Raw genomic sequence first — 20633 nt, forward strand, 5'->3', positions numbered from 1 at the left:
GAGAGAGAGAGAGAGAGAGAGAGACACACACAGCTGGATTCCTATCCTTAAATTATTAGCTTTAAGAATTCACACAGTTGGGGCGCCTGGGTGGCTCAGTCGGTTAAGCGGCCGACTTCGGCTCAGGTCATGATCTCACGGTCCGTGAGTTCGGGCCCCACGTCGGGCTCTGTGCTGACAGCTCGGAGCCTGGAGCCTGCTTCAGATTCTGTGTCTCCCTCTCTCTCTGCCCCTCCCCCATTCATGCTCTGTCTCTCTCTGTCTCAAAAATAAATAAACGTTAAAAAAAAATAATAATAAGAATTCACACAGTTGGGGCGCCTGGGTGGCTCAGTCAGTTAAGGGTCCAACTCTTGATTTCGGCTCAGGTCATGATCTCACGGTTCCTGAGTTCAAGCCCTGCATCAGGCTCTGCGCTGACAGCACAGAGCCTGCTTGTTATTCCCCGCCCCCCCGCCCCCGCTCTCTGCCCCTACCCTGCTTGCACTCTCTCTCTCTCTCAAAATAAATAAACTTAAAAAAAAAAAAATTCACACAGTTACTAAACCTTTATGTTCTGCATTGGTAAAACTGTTAAGATCTACCCTACAATACCTCTGTGAAAATTAAATGAGGTAAGAATTATATAGTACGGTATCTAGTTTCAGCAGTGAATAAATATTGGTTCCTTCTTACTACACTTAACCCTTTCTCTCAACTGCAGTAACAAATTCAGAGTAAAACATTTTATTGGCTATTTATTAAGCTGTATTCCTTGAGGGTCTTTAGCCATAATTAGTCAAAAATCTAGTAAAACTGAGGTGCTCGGAAAGTGGAAACAGAGAAAAAGACTGGATGCAAATAAGGCTCTTAAAAGGGCCCACACCAAAGGTTTCCAGCATCTCAAGAGTAGTAGCGGTGACTCTTGTAAGACTCAAGGATCAATCAGATTATGAAATAGCACACCTAATAAATGACAACATGATGACTAATAATGAAATTCTTTATCATTCTGGAGAAAGTAGGAGAAAAGTCACACATCAATCATCCATGATGCCAAGCTTCTGAGGAGTAAAAATTTCCCAACTAAGAGAGGTATCTCCCTCAGTTTCTGTTTTATCAATACGAAAAAAAAGTATGTGCTCCTTCACCAGCAAGTCCTGTACTCAAAAAGAACTGACCCAAAGTCTGGGAGAACAACCAATTCAAGTGTGAAGGGCTGAAGCTTCCAGCCACAGCCACTGTATTCTGTCATGCATCTTCCTCTCAGTGGTGACAAGGCCACTGCCCGGGGAACCTGTGGCAGGGATCCCAAGGTGGAGCAGCAGCAGCAAATGTCATGAACACTGTGCGGTGGCACTGGCTCACAGCTTCCAGACTCATAGCTCTGCGTGATGAGCTTCTGTCTTTAACAACTCAGTGGGCTTCATGAAGATGCCTTCCATGGTTTTCCAGTAGTTGTTCTGGCTAGGCTGGGCCATGCCATGTACCTCTTTTTGCCCACTAATGGGTCGACCGTATTGTTCTCCGGTGACCGACAGCAGAACTTCAGTGGAAGAATGCTTGAACCGCACCTCACCATCCCTCACCCAGTAGGGCCCATTACAGAGCACTGTCCAGTCATCCAGATAATCGCCTTCACCCTCCTCACCAAAAGCGCTCACTTCCTGAAAGACACAAAGGGTTGCAATATTAGCATGACTGACACATAGGCTCGGAAAGGAGACAGAGAGGGAATGGGAAGAAAACTAAGGCTACCCAAGGTGAAAAACAAGAGGCTTTCCAGGGTTATTTAAAAATAAAAAGACGTGGGGCGCCTGGGTGGCTCAGTCGGTTGAGCGTCCGACTTCAGCTCAGGTCATGATCTCGCAGTGTGTGAGTTCAAGCCCCACGTCGGACTCTGTGCTGACAGCTCAGAGCCTGGAGCCTGCTTTGGATTCTGTGTCTCCCTCTCTCTCTGCCCCTCCCCTGCTCATGCTCTGTCTCTATCTCAAAAATAAATAAAAACATTAAAATAAATAAAAAGACACAAAGGACATGAAATCAGTTGCCCTAGGATTATGTTTCAAACACTTTACAAGAAATCCAATGCTTGCCTTATGTTTTCTATTACAGTCTTACTCTTGTTCTTTGACTTGAAGTATTCCTGCCCCATTCCCTTAACTACATTTTAAGTGACCTGGTGAGCAACACAAGTTACAAAGGGGGATGGGCTCTGGAGACTGGCAGACCTTGAACCCCAGCTCCATTCCTTCCTGTGTAACTCCTCTGAGCCTTCATTTTCTCATCTAAGAAATGATGACAGTATCACATTATAGAATAATTGTAAGAACTAAATGAAATAATAGAATAAGTGATAGCAGTCTCTCTTCCACTTCTCTCCTAATCCCATTCCCCTTAAAGCCAAATATTCAGAATTTCTACTGCAATAGAAAAGTTACAGGGGCATCTGGGCAGCTCAGTTGGTTAAGCATGTCCTTTTTTTCTTTAATTGTTTAAAAAAAATGTTAATGTTTATTTATGTCTGAGAGCAAGAGAGAGCACAAGCAGGGGAGGAGCAGAGACACAGAGACGAAGACACAGACTCCAAACCAGGGTCCAGGCTCTGAGCTGTCAGCATAGAGCCGAATGCAGGGCTCGAACTCACAAACTGCAAGATCATGACCTGAACCGAAGTCAGACGCTCAAGTGACTGAGCCACCAGGTGCCCCTAATTTTTTTAATGTTTAGTCATTTTTCGAGAAAGAAAGAAAGAGAAAGCGTGAGTGTGGGAGAGGGTGAGAAAGAGGGAGACAATCTGAAGCAGGCTACAGGCTCTGAGCTGTCAGCACAGAACCCGATGCGGGGCTCGAACTCACGAACCACAAGATCATGACCTGCATCAGGCTATGTGCTGACAGCTAGCTCAGGGCCTGGAGCCTGCTTTGGATTCTTTGCCTCTTTCTCTCTCTGTCCCTCCCCCTTTTGCGCTCTCTCTCTCAAAATAGTATTTCTTTAAAAATAAATAAAAATGGGGCGCCTGGGTGGCGCAGTCGGTTAAGCGGCCGACTTCAGCCAGGTCACGATCTCACGGTCCGTGAGTTCGAGCCCCGCGTCGGGCTCTGTGGGTTCTGTGCTGACAGCTCGGAACCTGGAGCCTGTTTCCGATTCTGTGTCTCCCTCTCTCTCTGCCCCTCCCCCGTTCATGCTCTGTCTCTCTCTGTCCCAAAAAAAAAAAAAAAAATAAATAAATAAATAAATAAAAATAAAAGATTAAATAAATAAATAAATAAATAAAACAGTCATTTGGAAACAGAGTCTGTAAGACTAAAGGCAAAAGAAACTATACATAATTAACAATTCTACTATACTTGCATATGGAACTGAACAAGTAATAACTAACAGTGGTGGGAGCCAGATTATCTGTTAGCGTGGAAATTTACAAATAAGTAAAGAGAAGAGGCTAGAATGACTTAAGTGGTAATGGATTATATATAGTTGGAGATGTCAGTAGGAACTCGTGTTTAACATAATACAGATACAGGTCCTTACGCATTTAAACATTTAGTAATACATGTATACATATACACGTTTCTTTGCTCTGTCAGGTAAGAAGGCCTAAAAGATCCAACACACCCCAGTAGCAACAAACTCATGTAAGAGCTAAGATCATGGTTTCTAATATCATCCTCCGATAAAAGGAAACAGACCTTCTTGGAGGAATAGCTGATTCTAAGGACTGGGGCAAGAAATATACAAGATGAAAAAACTAAAAAGAAATATACAAGATGAGCCTAGAATATCTTTGAGTGCCAGAAAGAAAGGACAGTTTAAAACACACACACACACATACACAAAAATGGGAGTATGTCAAATGGACGGAGGAGACAAATGAAAGAGCTCCCAATGGCAAAAGTTGGAACAATTTGAGCAAAATATAGAGGCAGTGTTAGGGGATCATAACTCAATGTATAAAATATTCATGAGCCCATACTGATATAAGTAAATGATTGAATAAATAAGTAAAAAGAGACAAATCTCCCATGCAGAAGAATTCCAAATAAATTTTGTAGCTACTCTATTCTATGGGAAAGGGAGTATAACTCCCATTCCTTAAGTGTAGGTTGTGCATAGTGACCTCCTTCCAAAAACACAGTATGAAAAGGAGGAAGAAAAGAATAGCTTTACTAGAGAAACCTGACAAACACTATTTCAGCAAGGTAATCAATTACCAACATAATCATGCAGCTCAGTATGTACCCTTGACTCTGTTATGAAAATGCCACTTTACTGTGGCCTTCCTCCCAAAAACCTTTGTAAATCTGATCTATTGTGACAAAAATATCAGACGGAGCTCACTAGAGGAGCACCCTATAATACACTTGACCAGCATCCCTCAAAACTACCAAGGTCATCAAAAACAAGAATTTGAGAAAGTATCACACCTAAGAGTAGCATGAGACAGGACAACTAAATGGCATGTGGTAGCCTGAATGGGGTCCTGGAACAGAAAAAGTACGGTAGGTAAAATCTAAGGAAATCAAAATAAACCTCGGACTCTGGTTGATAACAAGGGGCACCTGAGTGGCTCAGCGAATCGGGCATCCCACCCATGATTTCAGCTCAGGTCATGATCTCGCGTTTCACGGGTTCAACCCCCCTAGCTGGGCTCTGTGCTGAGGGTGTGGAGCCTACTTGGGATTCTCTTCCTGCCCCTCCTCCCTGCTGGCACTAGCACTCTTTCTCTAAATAAATGAATTAAAAAAAAAAAATCAGTGTATCCATACTACTTTATAGATTGCATGAAATTTACCTAATGTAAGATGCTAGTATGGAAAACTATGTGCAGAGTGGGGGTAGGACGGAAGCAGGCATTAAGGGGTCCATATCACCTAAAAGCTCAAGGCTTGAAAAAGTAGCATGATACTAGGGCACCTGGTTGGCTCACTAAGTAGAGCATGCAACTCTTGATCTTGGGGGTCATGAATTCAAGCCTCAGACTGGGCACAGAGCTTACTTAAAAAATAAAAATAAGAAAGTGGCACAAAACCTAATTCATTTTCTTAATATGGTTACTTGGCATCATTTAAAATAATGATTTTTATTCAAAGTTTGGAAAACATTGTTTTGTTGTGTTTTTTTTTTAGTTTTTATTTTTTTTTAACATTTATTCATTCTTGAAACAGAGACAGACACAGAGCGAGCTAGGGAGGGTCAGAGAGAGAGGGAGACAGAGAATCCAGAAGCAGGCTCCAGCACAGAGGCCGACGTGGGACTCAAACTCACAAGCTGTGAGATCATGACCTGAGCTGAAGCCAGACACTTAACCAACTGAGCCACCCAGGCTCCCCTTTTGTTTGTTTTTTTTAAGTATAGCGGAAACACAATGTTACATCAGTTTCGGATGTATATTCAACAAGTCTATATATATCGTTATGCTCACCCCAAGTGCGTAACTACATCTGTCACCATACAATGCTATTACAATACCACTGACTATATTCCCTATCCTGTAGCTTTCATCCATGTCAAAGGGACTTATTCATTCTGTGACTGGAAGCTTGCTATCTCCCACACTCCTTCACCCATGCTGCCCATCTCCCCACTCCCTTCCTCTCCAACAACCATCAGTTTCTCCTCCACATTTATAGGTCTGACTCTGCTTTTTGTTTGTTTTCCTAGATCCCACATATAAGTGAAATCGTATGGTATTTGTCTTTCTCTGACTTATTTCACTTAGCATAATACCCTCTAGGTCCATCCATGTTGTCACAGATGGCAAGATCTCATCCTTTTGTATGGCTGAGTCTATTGGGTATATATGTCTATGCCAAATCTTTCTTGCCCACTCATCTACTGATGTACACTTGGGTTGCTTCCATATCTGGACTATTGCAAATAATGCTGCAATAAATATAGTGGTACATCTATCTTTTCAAATTATTGTTTTCATTTTCTTTAGATAAATAGTAGTGGAAATACTGGATCATACGATATTTCTATTTTTAACTTTTTGAGGAAACTCCATACTATTTTCCACAGTGGCTGCACCAGTTGGCATTCCCACCAACGGTGCACAAAGGTTCCCTTTTCTCTGCTTCCTTGCCAACGCTTGTTCTTATTTGATCATAGCCATTCTGACAAAGGATATCTCGTTGTGGTTTTGACTCACATTTCCTTGATGATGAGTGATGTTCAGCATCTTTTCATGTGTCAACACTGGGCTTCTTTTTTTTTTTTTTTTTTTTTTTTTTTTTCTACGTGTTTTTTATTTATTTTTGGGACAGAGAGAGACAGACCATGAACGGGGGAGGGGCAGAGAGAGAGGGAGACACAGAATCAGAAACAGGCTCCAGGCCATCAGCCCAGAGCCTGACGCGGGGCTCGAACTCACTGACCGCGAGATCGTGACCTGGCTGAAGTCGGACGCTTAACCGACTGCGCCACCCAGGCGCCCCAAGGGCTTCTTTATTGCAGGATTTATCAAGGTGACTTATGATATGGTAACATATACCTATTCTTTCCTCATTTCTTGATTTCATCTAGATGCACAATCTCTACTTTGACCAGAAACAATGTCCTTCAACACTTTTGAGACAAAGCCAATTCTCCAGATCTGTACAAAAATAACAGCTACACCTAAAAAAGAAAGAGCTAAGAACCCAGATATCAGACCACTCAATGGAGTTATGCACAGGATGCCACCACACCTGGTTCCCAGAAAGAGGTGAGGTGAAGTGGTGACTATGGAGATTTCGGCCAGTGTTGACATGTGTCAGCCGGATGGGTTGGCCACATCTGATGGGGGTTCCCCTCTCACACACTGTAGCGGTCTTCCCCCGTATCCTCCAGTAACTATTGCTGTCATCCACAGAGGTTACACCTGTCACTGACTGCTGCCCACTACCTGCAGTCAAAAAAAAAAAGGAAGGAAAAGGGTGAGCTCAACCACTCTCTTTCCTAAGGCCAATAATGCACCCTGTGCATAAAAAAGGTTTGGAGGAGTAGAGAGGAAACCCTGAACTTGATAATATTTTTTTTGTCTACAGCATTAAAAAATATGTGAAAAATACTAAACATGTTTACGTAGTATTGTCTGATAAATTATAATTAACAGTGTACTGTGTCAGAAAACTCTAAGCATTTGCATCAAAGGGCAGTAAATAAATGCACTTACGTTCATTTTTTTGAAGCATGAGTATTGTTTACCTATATATAATATCCTGGATAGCACCTAGGATTTGTCAGGTGTCTAATCATACAATTGAAACGTATTTACTATTATTCAACGGTTTACTACTGTCACATCGCGTTACAATGTATTACTTTTGCCACATTTCACAATTAAAAAGAGATTAGTTTTTGTTGTCAACTTTAATCCAAGCGGTTGTTGCAGCTCCTTAACTCCTGTAAGTGATCTATGTTATAAAAGTATTCTTGAGTCCTCTGAATTTGGTTGATGCTGCCTCAAGAGGTACAATTCTATGGGTTAAAAATACATAGCTACAAGGTTATAAAGAAAAAGTAAAACATACAATAAAAGTTGCTAGGTAGCTAACGTGTACTGAGCACTTTCTTAACATCAAATACCAATCCAAACCTTTCGCCTGAATATTCTTATTTCATACATGCATATATTCTCTTAGGTAGGTCTTATCATTACGATCATCCCCATTTTACACTGCATTGTCAGAAAGGTACACCCAAGGTCACACAGCACCAAGAGACAGCGCCGGGGTTGAACCTAGATGGCCCAACTCTAGAACTCACACTCTTAACCACTCTACCACATGGCCTCCCATGAAGCTTCATTTCCTGTCAAGTTTCTGTAAAGTTATATCAGAGACCACTTTCTCTTATAAACTCCAGGAATATTCTCTTCCCTAGGCTTTCACCTATTACTCAGTTCTTTAAGGTACTCAAGACACTTTCCTAGTTACTCTCACCTTTCCTCCTAGCTTTGCCTTCAGTACCCTAGCGATACTCGCCTTTTACCACTTAACACATTATGCCTTATACCACAGTTATCTGGGTAAATGTAGCCAAACTACCAGTTTCTCGCTATTGCCTCTTCCACTCACAATGGACTTTGTTACATCTGGAAAGAAAAGAAAAGAAAGGAAAGAAAGGAAAGAAAGGAAAGAAAGGAAAGAAAGGAAAGAAAGAAAGAAAGAAAGAAAGAAAGAAAGAAAGAAAATCAAGTCTCCCTCCTGACTTCTGGTTATTGCCTTACAGCCTTACAGCTCTCTTTGTCCTGGATCACTGCCAGGCTTCACTAAATCATGGTCTACACTTGGTGTCTTCCACTTTTTCATATTCCATTCAACTCTCCACTTCCTCTCCTATCCTTCAGAGATCAGATGGGATTGAGTGTGTTCAGAGTAGTATGGCCAGTAGAGTTTCTCCCACCCTTAAATCTTGGATTACCCAGAGTCTACCTTTGTCCTTTTTTTTTTTTTTTTAATTTTTGTAATGTGTATTTATTTTTGAGAGAAAGAGACAGAGTGTGAGCAGGGGAGGGGCAGAGAGAGAAGAAGCCACAGAATTTGAGAATTCGAGCTGTCAGCACAGAGCCTGACTCGGGGCTCAAACCCACGAACCGAGAGATCATGACCTGAGCTGAAGTCGGATGCTTAACCAGCTGAGCCACCCAGGTGCCCCTATCCTTATCTATTCTTTTTTTTTTTTTCAACGTTTTTTTATTTATTTTTGGGACAGAGAGAGACAGAGCATGAACGGGGGAGGGGCAGAGAGAGAGGGAGACACAGAATCGGAAACAGGCTCCAGGCTCTGAGCCATCAGCCCAGAGCCTGACGCGGGGCTCGAACTCACGGACCACGAGATCGTGACCTGGCTGAAGTCGGACGCTTAACCGACTGCGCCACCCAGGCGCCCCTATCCTTATCTATTCTTAAATACTCATTGGAGGTCAGGACAAAAGTATTGATACATGCTTCAACAGGTTCTTCAAGGGATTCAAATTGACACCAGATTGAGAAGAACCACGGTTCATCCTGAGCAATCTCACTTTCCAGATATTTTCAACTCCCCGCCCTGTGGTATAATGATGTTGTACTTAACTCTCTACCTCAGGCTCAGCACAGATCTTTCTTTTGAGATCCAGACTGAATCTGGTTCTAAAATCTGGCTGCCCATTAGAAGCACCTGAAAAACTTTCAAATCTACACATTACTATTGTCAGGCCTCTCTCCCACATTCTGATTTAGTAGATCCAAACTAGGAAACTACATCAAATTAAAAAGTAACAAGCTGGCACATAGTAGGTGTTCACCGAATGGCTGCTAGGATTATAAAACATCCCAACAGTGACAACTCAATTCCTTTCCTAGTTTAACTGGTCAGATGAGTTTTGAGAATCCTGAGCCATGGACCAGCCCCCATCTTCTCTTAGCTAATATCAGCAGTCATCCAAGACAGAAATCTAGCAATCATCTTAGATGCTTCTCACATCTCACTAGCTGAACTTTTTTTGGTCGGTTTTTGTTTTCCTGTAACTTGCTAACTGGCTCACTATATCTCCTGTATCTAGAACAATATTAGGGACATAATAAAATTTTATTGAATGAACCCACCAACTAAGCATTTTAATGTCCTACGTTAAAAAGCCCTCTAAATGATTTCCTCCCCAATTCCAATGAGTGCTTTAAATTCTCTACAAGGGTAAATTTGAGTGAAAAAAGGACAAAGGAAAAGGATTGAAGAGCGAGTATAAAATACAAAATAGCTAGAACAGAGGAAATATAGTTAAAAAGTGAGGTCTTGGAGTTCAAGACTTCAGAGATAACAGCACTTACTGTAATTTTCTACATGTCTGTCTCTCCCGCACTGAGTAGTGCCAGCCTGGAGTAGCTGAAAGCAGGCTTTGAAACTGGACAGATTTGGTTCGAACCCCGTCTCTGTCATTCACTAGCTGCAAGGCTCTGAGCATGTTATTTATTTGAGTTTGTTTCCTCATCTGTAAAATGAGGGTAACAATCGTCTCTACCTCGTAAGAATGTCATAAATCCAAAAAAGCATCCGTGCAATGTGCCCGGTACGTAACTCACCAGACAGAAGCTAGTATAATTATTACGCCCAATTCTCCGATTCTCCGCCTCTAAACCTCAGGAACCCCAGGATCCCCTAACCTTCCCAGACCACACCCCTCAGATATTCTCTTGGCCCCGCCCCCTCCGGAGCCTACCAGGCCTTCCCAGCCCACCCGAACCCGGGTGGCAGTACCTGACCCATATCGCACGTCGTGTGAGTGCAGTCGCACGTTGTGGCGCGTATTGAGTAGCTTCACTACAGAGCCGCATGTAACGACAGCCAGATTGGACGCTCCCACAGCACTCCACAAACCGCCCAACAACAGTAGCGGCACCACCGCCATCCTAGCTATAGCGCAGAAACCCTAATCTTCGAAGAAAAATTAGGCCCCTCCCCGGAAGCGGAAGCTGCAGGCGGAACCACAGAGAGGAGGAAACGGAGACGCCCTAGTCTAGTCTTTATGGTTCCTTTGGCTAGAGCGGCCTGAGGAAGAAGCCAGGCCTGACGTTTTCGATCCCCAAGCTCTGTTCCCAAGCCTCTGCGACACTTTCTTCCTGAGCCACGTCTGCCAGTTTTCGCGCCCTCCCAAACGAAGCCTCGAGAGCCGGGTGAAAGGAGAGAGCAAGAAATGGCCCGCCCACTCCCGGTGACAGGGAGCCGGAAGTGACGTAGCACGTTGACGCAGCAGCGGCGGCGGTGGCGGCGGAGGGGCCGTGCGGTGGGTCCGTACTATCTTTTCCCAGTCTCGGTTCGACGACTCCATTTTCGTCGGTGGGGGCTTAGCGCCCCGGAGTAGCGGCGGGCTTCAGGCAGGTAAAGTTCGGACTGGAAAGCGTGTTCCTCGAATGGGGCAGGTGAGAGGAACTAGGCTCCTAGGGCCTGGTCCCGTAAGGGAAGAGGTATTGGGGAGCCGTATGCGGGAAGAAGGGGGGGCCCCCGGCCTTCACTGCTCTATGAAGGAAAAGGAGGAGGAAACCGGAGTAGTTGCCTAGAGTCTCAGCGCTTTTCCCAACCCTGTGCTACCCGGAACCGGTGAATTGGTCGCCTTGTTGTATCAACAGGCTTCCCGGGATTCCGTCCTTCTCTCGCAGCTTGTGAAAATTGGGCCACGCCAAAAGATTGGGAATGGAAGGGACTTAAGGCTTCTGAGTCAGGATCAGGTGATCGAATTTATTGTTCTGGGGATGTTAAACCTACGGAGCTTTCAGCAGCTCGACCATCAAGTTAGAGGGTGATGCCAAATGGTATTTTTTTCCGATTGTTGAAAATAAAATTAGAACTCTTTATATAGATGCCTGCATTCATCAACCGCCTACCCCAAACATCAGAATGAGCTATTAAGTGAAAACTTCATTTTCTTCCATTTTCTGCCTTTCTCCCCAGGCAGTACCTTGAACCAGCAGGAGCAGTTCTTTTTCTAGGTTGTTTGAAGAAGTGATACTTATTTTTATTTAAGAGGAGGCCTAAACTCTCTGAAAATGCGTCCGTGGAAATTCACTGTAATATCAGAAGTAGCAAGGGAGTATTAAGTTACACCGCTGCTATTAATGAACATGGAGAATGTAAACAGTCTTGAATTTGATTAATTTATTCGGGGGAAAAAAGCCTACCTGCACTATGTATCTGGATGTTACTGGTTTTAAAGTCTTCAGTGTATTCATTGCAAAAGTATGATTACTCCCTTATCAGCCGAATTTAGAGCCTTTTCCATCACTAGTGTTCCTTCAGCCAATACAAATATGTTCTTCTTTTAATCTTGTATGGCTACTGGATTAGATTAGCATAGTATTGTTACTCTAAGAGTAACATTAATCTCATTAAGAGATTAATCACATCTGGAAGTGGTGCAGTCTAGAGAGGCTCGGGCATGTTTCACGGTTCTTTCTCAATAGATCTTCACAAGAAAAGAAACCTACCCAGTATAGTGGAAATAAATGGGCTTTGGAGGCACGTAAATTTGCCCTTGATCCTGTGTTCTTGGTCTCAATAAATGGTGCCATGGTCAGAATCCTGTGTAAAATCCTTGGATTTTTCCTATTACTCCTGGATCAAATTAGTCCCCCAATCCTACCAAACCTGCTCCCATCACATACACATTCTGCTCTGGTATCCCGCTTATCCCCCTCCAACTACTAGTTTTTTATTTCCCTTCATAGCCAGATTTCTCCTTGTATCAGCTTTCTTGAATTTTATTCATTCTTCAGTCTATACTAGTTTGGCTTCTCTTCTGACCATTTGGTTGAAATTTCTGTCAAGGTTACCACTGTTTTCTGTATTGCTGGATCTCATGGATACTTTGTTCTCATCGTCTTCCTCAATCCCTGGAATATGCAACACAGTTTACTCCTGGATTGTCTCCATTTCTCTGGTTGCTCCTTCTCAGTCTCCTTTCCTAGCCACTTTTGCTTTCTGTCTACTGTCTAAATGTTGAATTTCCTTCAGAGTTTAATCCTGGATTCTCTGCATGCGTCCTTTAGATGATCCAGTCTCATATCTTTAATAACCATCTGAAACCTGGCAACTCTCAAGTTCAAACCCCTAGCCCAGCCTTCTCTGTGTTCAAGAATCATACACAGAATTCCTGTTTAATAGCTCCATTTGGATGTCTCTTAGACGTCCCTAATCTAACATAACAAAAAGAACGTTGTAGTTTTCCCATCATTCCAAACCTTGTGTTCCCTCTCTCTCTAAGTGTTAACTCTCATCCACAGGGTTACCAAAGCCAGACCTCTGAGAGTTATGTTGTTGTTGTTGTTGTTGTTGTTGTTGTTTTTCCTTACCACTCTCCTCGCGCAAGTCTTTCAGTAAGGCCTGTCACTTCCACTTCAGAGTATATTTCCAATCTATCTTAGGTTCTCCATTTCTACTTCTACCACCCTCTTCCAAGCCACTATCGTCTTTTGCATGGGCTCCAACAATAGTATCCTCAATTTTCCCTGGTTCCACTCGGATACCCCTGCTGTCCATTTTCCACATAGCAGGTCAAGTCTGTTTAAAACACTCCAGTGGTTTTCCTTGGCCTTCATAGCCCCACTTGTGCAGCCCCTCAACCCCCTTCCGTTCTGCTGCCTTCACCATTCTCTGGTCACACTGGCCTCAGGACATGCCAAGTTCTTGCCCACCTTTTCTACCAGGAACCTCTTCCCCTGGCTCTTCATACCACATCCTACCCATTCTTGACATCTCAGCCTAACGTCACCCTCTCAGAGGTGAGAGTATTTCCTTCCTAGTACTTACAAAGAGGCTTCTTTTGTTTGCAGTTTGTCTCTCACACCAGAATACAGATATCCTAGGGGCAAGGAGTTTGTTTTGCACATGCCTGACATGTAGTAGGCACCCATCAAATGAATCTTTGTTGCGTTAGTAAGTAAATTAAGTCAATTCTGTTTAAAACCCTACAGGGACTTCCCGGCACCTTTTAGAGTCCAAAATCTTTACCTTATCCTGTCAAGGCCCTTATGACTATACTCCCAATTCATTATGAACCCTTCTCCATCTCTCCAGTCAAACTGGCCTTCACTGTCCCTGCCACAGCACATTCTGGGCCTTGTGCTGGAAGTGCCCTTCTCCATCATCACCACTTACACCAAAGAAGCCAGCTCCTACCCTTGCTAACTCCTCCACACTCTTAAGGTGTTTATTCAAAGTCATTTCCTCTAGGGGCATCTGGGTGGTTCAGTCAGTTAAGTGTCTGACTTCAGCTCAGGTCATGATCTCACGGTTCATGAGTTCAAGCCCCGCGACGGGCTCTGTGCTGACAGCTCAGAGCCTGGAGCCTGCTTTGGATTCTGTGTCTCCCTCTCTCTGCCCTTCTCCCACTCACCCTTTGTCTCTGTGTCTCAAAAATGAATAAACTTAAGGAAAAAAAGTCATTTCCTCAAGACCCAAGTTGGAGTCTACTCTCACAGGTTCCCATGGTACCTTGGTCACTAATTCTTTCAATTACTCCTGTACTTGTAGCTCAGGGGTCACCAAACTGAAGCTCCTTGGCCAAATTAGGCCACTCCTGTTCACTTATATATTATCAGTATCTGATTTTGTACTGCAGTGTCAGATCTGGCCCTCTGGGGTTTGATAGCCCCTGTGCTAGGACAGGAACTATATGTTCCCCAGTGTGTGTGGCACAAGGCTCAGTAACTTACTCCCTGTGTTGCAGGGATTCTGATTCGGTTACATGTTTCAGTTGTTTCTGCTCCTCTTTTGCCTTTTTCTTATTCCCCAAGGAAATGTGGAAAGAAAAGAGATAACTGATATTTTAAATTACTTAATATTAGTAGTCATTGTTAACCATAATTTTTTTTAAGTTTATTTTGCAGGGTGGGGGGAGAGAACAAGCGGGGGAGGGGCAGAGAGAGAGAGAGAGAGAGAGAGAGAGAGAGAGAGAATCCCAAGCAAGCTCCGCACCATCACCGCAGAGCCTGACACAGGGCTTGAACCCAGGAACCATGACATGATATCGCGACCTGGGCCGAGATCTAGCTTAACCGACTGAGCCACCCAGGCACCCCAATGATAATGCTTTTTATACTATGTATTTGAAAAGATCATAAGGCTGTTATTTTCTGTAAATGTGGTGTGCACGTTAAAATGATTTTAGGTAGAGCTAACCTTTTCTGTATTTTTTAAAGTAATCTCTGCACCCGACATGGGGCTTGAAATCATGATCCTGAGATCAAGAGTTGCATGCTCTACTGACTGAGCCAGCCAGGCACCCCTAACCTTTTATTTTAACATCTTGATTTGATGCGATTAGGGTTTTTTTAAGAGTTCTGAATTAAAAAGAACTTGTCATAAGTGAACTCTGTATACTTCATTGATTAAACTTTTAGGTTTTTGAATTTCAAATTGGGTAGTCCTAGGCTTTTGCTCATAACATACAGACTGTCTTATAGTTTAAACTCCACATCAGACTTGTGGGGCTATTCCCCAGACCATTAGGCCCTTTCAGACCTAAGCCTTTATTCATGTTGCCTTTTTCCAGATTATCTTCTTAACTCCTCTCAACTCAGGCATCACCTTTTCTGAGGCATTTTCTGACGTCTCTTCATATTGTTCTCATAGTCCTGGTATATAACTGTAATACAGTGTTCACTGTGCTTTATCATAACTTTATTTACAAGGTTTTTGAGAAAGATTGTGAGTTCTACCAAGGTAAAAGGCATATTTTACTCATTTTCATATATCCAAGTCCCAGCACAGAGCTTAATCCTTAAAAAAAGTAAATGTTAATTGAGCTGCCAGTGGAGGGAATTAACAGACATCTTCGCTCTGGTCTGGTCTCCTTTTAATTGCCTCCGACATCATCTTGTTCAAAAGGAGGGACTGCCAAGGGCCTCCCTGTGGCAATCTGATCCTAGCTCCATTCCTCGTCCTGAGAGTGTCATAGTAACCACCAGCCTCTCCCTTTGAACCACATCTTGTACTGCAGCTGTGCTTCTGCCTGGAGAAACTTCCTTTTACTACTCCTGGCCCTTCCAGACCTATTTCAGTATCAGATTTAACTTATGGTCTGAATATGGGGAAAATTCAAGAGCACAAGTACTAAATAAAAAATCTAAACTACACTGGGCCCACCTCATATCGTATTAATAATAATCCTATGCTAGCAAATAGTATTTTGGGGACATCTGGATGGCTCAGTGGGTTAAGTGTCCACCTCTTGGTTTTGGCGTGGTCACGATCTCACAGTTTGTGGGATCGATCCCCGCATCAGGCTCTGCCCTGACAGTGTGGAGGCTGCTCAGGATTCTTTTTCCATCCTTTTTTCTCTCTGCCCCTCCTGCACTCGTGTGTGTGCACACTTCCTCTCTCTCAAAATAAGTATATAAACTTTAAAAAAATACATAATGTTTTTGTTCTGGAATAGTTGCTGCTTGCCAGCCTCAGCCTGCAGTGCTGTTGCAGCACCTTCTGCCCATCTAGCTCCCACAAGCTGCAGCAAGTCAGGATTGCTTCTGGCACACATCTTTTAGCTGGAAGTCTTGGCAGTGAGCTAGATTGGAAGCATTCCCCAGCTATGGCACAGCATGTACTCTATTGCTAACCTAGGGATTGGGAGGAAAGCTGTGTGTAGCACAGAGCACCAGCTGCCCCCCGGGACAGAAGAAAGCTGTTGTTTTCATCAGGTAGGCTGTCTGTTTCTCTCTGTTAAGTAGGCTGGAGGGCATCTGGTCTGCAGGAGCTGGCATTTAATGTGAAGATGTTAAGACTTTATCAGACTGAATTTGTGGGTCTGATAGCCTAATTAAAGCAAGCTGTGTGTGGGGGCTGCTGTACCCAAATCTATTTTTAATGGTTTAGTTCAGAGCTGGGGGGAGGGGGGGAGTGATGTCAAGATTAAAATTAGAGCACCAGATTTAATTAGCAGTTTTAGGTACTCACTTTTGGCAGCACTCAAGTAAATTACCTTAAGGACACAGTTCTTGGGGAAAAAAGCATCAGTCTAAGACTTTCCGTATCACCACCCTGTGGGGTGTGTCACAATCATATAGTATAGCAGCTCTCAAACTTTTTGATCTTAGGACGTCTTTATCCTTTTTTTCCTTTTTCTTTTCCTTTTTTTTTTTTTTTACGTTTATTTTTGAGAGAGAGATGGGGCACCTGGGTGCCTCAGTTGGTTAAGCATCTCACTTCAGCTCAGGTCATGATCTTGCAGTTCATGAGTTCAAGCCCCACATCTGTTGTCAGCCTAGAGCCCACTTCCAATCCTCTGTCTCCCTCTCTCTCTCTGCCCCTTCCTCCAGCCTACACGCTCTCTCTCAAAAGTGAAAATATATATAATTCTATATTTTTGAGAAAGAGAGACAGTGTGAGGGGGGAGGGGCAGAGAAAGAAGGTGACATAGAACCCAAAGCAGACTCCAGGTTCCAAGCCGTCAGCATCGAGCCCGAGGCTGGGCTCGAACCCACAAACCACAAAAATCATGACCTGAGCTGAAGTCCGTTGCTTAACCGACTGAGCCACCCAGGTGCCCCAGGACCCCTTTGTAGTCTTAAAGATGATTTAAGACTCCAAAGACATTTTGTGTATCCGAGTTGTATCGATCACTGTTTATGAGATTTTTATATTTTGATATTTACCAGATTACAAATTAAAATTGGGTATATTAATTCATTTAAAAATTATAACAAGTGCACCACAAAAGAAATTATTTTGCTGTATAGGGGTATATTAACACAGTATACACCTTAAACTTACAGTTTCATATGTCTATCATGTAATAAAGCTGGAGGAAAAAATAAGCCCACTACACTTTAACATAAACAGTACTTTTATGGAAACTGTAGTCTTCAAAATTAGTGAAAAGAGTGACACTGTTCTACTTTTTTTCCCACCAATTCTTTTTAACGTCTGCCTTAATAGAATATAGCTGGATTTTCATACCTGCTTCTGCATTCAGTGTTGTGATACTACACATCATGTTACCTCTAGAAAACTCCACTGTACACTCATGAGATAAGGGAGGAGGTGGTCCCTGGACCACACATAGAGATCTACTGATAGAGTAGAACAACTGTGACTTTGGAGACAGACAAATCTTTTTATTATTTTTTTAAATTTTTTTTTTCAACGTTTTTTATTTATTTTTGGGACAGAGAGAGAAGAGACAGAGCATGAACGGGGGAGGGGCAGAGAGAGAGGGAGACACAGAATCGGAAACAGGCTCCAGGCTCCGAGCCGTCAGCCCAGAGCCTGACGCGGGGCTCGAACTCACGGACCGCGAGATCGTGACCTGGCTGAAGTCGGACGCTTAACCGACTGCGCCACCCAGGCGCCCCTGGAGACAGACAAATCTTAACCCAGATCTCAGCTCTTGTAGTTGATATTTGTGTCAGCTTGAACAAGTGACTTCATCTCTGTTGAAGAGATCTGTTTTCTCCTTTGTTGAATGGAGAGGGAAGTGTACTGTAACTCATAGATCAGTGTAGGGGTTAATTGGTATTTCTGAAGTGTCTGGAACTTGGTAGGTGTGTGATTATTATTCCTCTGAACACTTTTTTTTTTTTTTTTTTTTTTTTAACTGCTTAAAGGAAAGGCCTATATTAGTTTTGGTTGGGTTTTGTGTGAATGTTGTGGGTTGGTTCTCTTCCTATGCCTGCTCTCTGCATATAATACAAAAAATTATTTTATGGTCCTTATTTGTTTTCATATCTATGTCTTTCTACTAGAAGTCAACTCCTTGATAACAAACAATTCTTTTTCTCTTCAAACCCCCACGTCTCAGCAGAATGTATGTACATGGTAGACATTCATTAAAACTTGAAAAGAATGGCATCTGAAACCTCAGCCTGAAATTGAACATAAGACCATATCATTGCCCCTCCCTTTACACAGAACTCAGTACCTTCAGTTTTGTTTCTTTGAGTTCATTGGTTAATTGATTGTGGTATCAATTGATACCAGTAAGGGTAATTTGCAGAAGAATTAGAGCCACAGAATTTAAGGCTCCTTCTAGAGCTCAGAGCATTTCAAGTAGCTGTTAGCCAGCCTCCTCTTTTCTTCCATCCCACTGCCATGTTTCACTGGGAAGGTGGCACTAATATGAAAAGTAAGTAATCTATTTGATAGATATTTAGCAGTTCCTATTTTGTACAGAGCACCTGGAAGGTACAGCTTATTTGGTACAGGGTCACCAAGTGCCTTGTAATGCCTTTCATGTTGCCATTTATGTTTTCTTGGTTTTCATTAGCCCTTCGGTTAGATATGGTCTCTAACTTCCAGAAGCTTATGGTCTAAGTGGGGAAAATGGGCACAAATACAGTGGACCATCATTCAGGACAAAGTGAGGGGTGATGTTGAGTTTGTCAGCAGCCAGCTTCAAGATTCCAGAATAAGATCTTAATGTTATGATTTGTGAGATGCATGCTGTTTTTTAAAGTCCTACAAGGTCTGGGGGCCTCGGTGGCTCAGTTGGTTAGACATCCAACTCTTGATTTCAGCTGAGGTGGTGATCTCACAGTTCGTGACCTAGAGCCCTGTATCAGGCTCTGCTCTGATAGTGTGGAATCTGCTTGGGATATTCTCTCTCCCTCTCTCTGTCTCTCTCTCTGCCTCCCTTGCTTGCACATGTATGCTATGCTCTCTTTCTCAAAAATAAATAAAAACTTTAAAGTCAAACAAGACACAGGAAACTCCATGTTAGGGTTAGGGTTCTGGGGTTATCCACTGCCATTTCCAGGCTTTGGAGGAGTCTGAAAATGGGGAAGCAAAAGACAAATTTGGGATCAGTTGGTACAGAATTACAGAGTGCTGAGGAAAATTAGGCCCAAGTTTCAAATTCAAACTCAGTTAACATGTATTGAAGCCATAAACTAGGTTCTTTCCCTCGTGTCATGTGATATTCTCAACTACTGTGCAAGGTAGGCAGGTAGTGCTATTCCTCTTTTCCAGATGAAGAAGCTGATATTTAGACAAATTGAATAATTTGCTTAGTTTACATATCTGGCAGATGGTGGAACCAGGATTTGATTTCTCCTCTTAAGCCCAGCAATCTTTGCAGTTAAGTATGTTGCCTTTATTTTGTAGGCCACAGAAGTTGCTTTCAAAGTGTTTTTTTGCTGCAGAGGTCAATGGTAAAAATAGGGTTATGGTTCTAATGGTTCTGAAGAGACCCCTTCTCTACCCCACTACTGCTCCCAACCACTACTCACATAAGGGGGCTCAAGTTCATGAAATGTTGTTTAATCCATTAAAAAGGATGTTCCTTTTGGCTCTGCCAGTAGCCAGGTATAGTGTACATGAAAGTGCCTGTCATTATCGCTCATTTCCTAAATTTCTTATGAGAAGCCATATAACATCACTGCTATCATATGCCAACCTATATAATTATACATACACTAATTCTTTCCTCATTCACCCATTCCTGCTCCCAAATTATAAGTGAAATAAAATTCTTTGGGATACAGTTGACCCTTGAACAATGCAGGGGGTAAGGGCACTGGCCTCCCGCACAGTTGAAAATCTGCATATAACTTTTGACTCCCTGAAAACTTTACAAAAGCTTCAATCAACACATTTTGTGTATGTACTATATATTGTATTCTTAAAGTAAACCAGAAAAAAAAAAAAGTTAAAATTGTATGGAAGAGAAAATCCGTTTACAGTACTCTGCTGTGTTTATCGGAAAAAACCTGGGGCTCCTGGGTGGCTCAGTCGGTTAAGCACCGACTTCAGCTCAGGTCATGATCTCATGGCTCGTGGATTTTTAGCCCCGTGTCTGGCTCTGTGCTGACAGCTCAGAGGCTGGAGCCTACTTCAGATTCTGTGTCTCCCTCTCTCTACCCTTCCCCTGCTTGTGCTCTCTCTCAAAAATAAATAAAAACATTGGGGCGCCTGGGTGGCGCAGTCGGTTAAGCGTCCGACTTCAGCCAGGTCACGATCTCACGGTACGTGAGTTCGAGCCCCGTGTCAGGCTCTGGGCTGATGGCTCAGAGCCTGGAGCCTGTTTCAGATTCTGTGTCTCCCTCTCTCTCTGTCCCTCCCCCATTCATGCTCTGTCTCTCTCTGTCCCAAAAATAAATAAACGTTGAAAAAAAAAAAAAATTAAAAAAAAAATAAATAAATAAAAACATTAAAAAGAAATTTTTTTAAAGCCTATAAGTGGACCGTGCAATTCAAACTCCTGC

The 20633-nt window shown here is 43.0% G+C and overlaps 2 protein-coding genes across 6 annotated transcripts in view; one reads left to right on the forward strand and one right to left on the reverse strand.

Moving 5' to 3' along the window:
* Nucleotides 1-710: 710 nt before the first annotated feature.
* Nucleotides 711-10614, reverse strand: SDF2 (stromal cell derived factor 2). 3 transcript variants are annotated; one of them, XM_058704613.1, is made up of 4 exons: nt 10201-10336; nt 9774-9934; nt 6654-6865; nt 711-1646 (listed from the first exon to the last, which is right to left on the reverse strand). In XM_058704613.1, the coding sequence occupies exons 2-4, from the start codon at nt 9880-9882 to the stop codon at nt 1359-1361; spliced, it is 609 nt and encodes a 202-aa protein (XP_058560596.1). In that variant the 5' UTR covers nt 9883-9934; nt 10201-10336; the 3' UTR covers nt 711-1358. The 3 variants fall into 3 exon arrangements, with proteins under 3 accessions (XP_058560596.1, XP_058560594.1, XP_058560595.1); XM_058704611.1 differs by lacking the exon at nt 9774-9934 and having other exon boundaries at nt 10201-10614; XM_058704612.1 differs by lacking the exon at nt 9774-9934 and having other exon boundaries at nt 6669-6865; nt 10201-10602.
* A 58-nt stretch (nt 10615-10672) lies between these two features.
* Nucleotides 10673-20633, forward strand: part of SUPT6H (SPT6 homolog, histone chaperone and transcription elongation factor) — a 34292-nt gene continuing 24331 nt past the window's right edge. Inside the window, exon 1 of one of the 3 annotated variants that reach the window (XM_058704573.1) lies at nt 10673-10821. The gene's annotated coding sequence lies outside the window, so the exon portion shown is untranslated. Of the gene's footprint in view, nt 10863-20633 lie in introns of all 3 variants that reach the window. The other 2 variants (XM_058704574.1, XM_058704576.1) reach the window with 2 other exon arrangements.

Source organism: Neofelis nebulosa, chromosome 16, assembly GCF_028018385.1.
Source record: "Neofelis nebulosa isolate mNeoNeb1 chromosome 16, mNeoNeb1.pri, whole genome shotgun sequence".
NCBI lineage: Eukaryota > Metazoa > Chordata > Mammalia > Carnivora > Felidae > Neofelis > Neofelis nebulosa.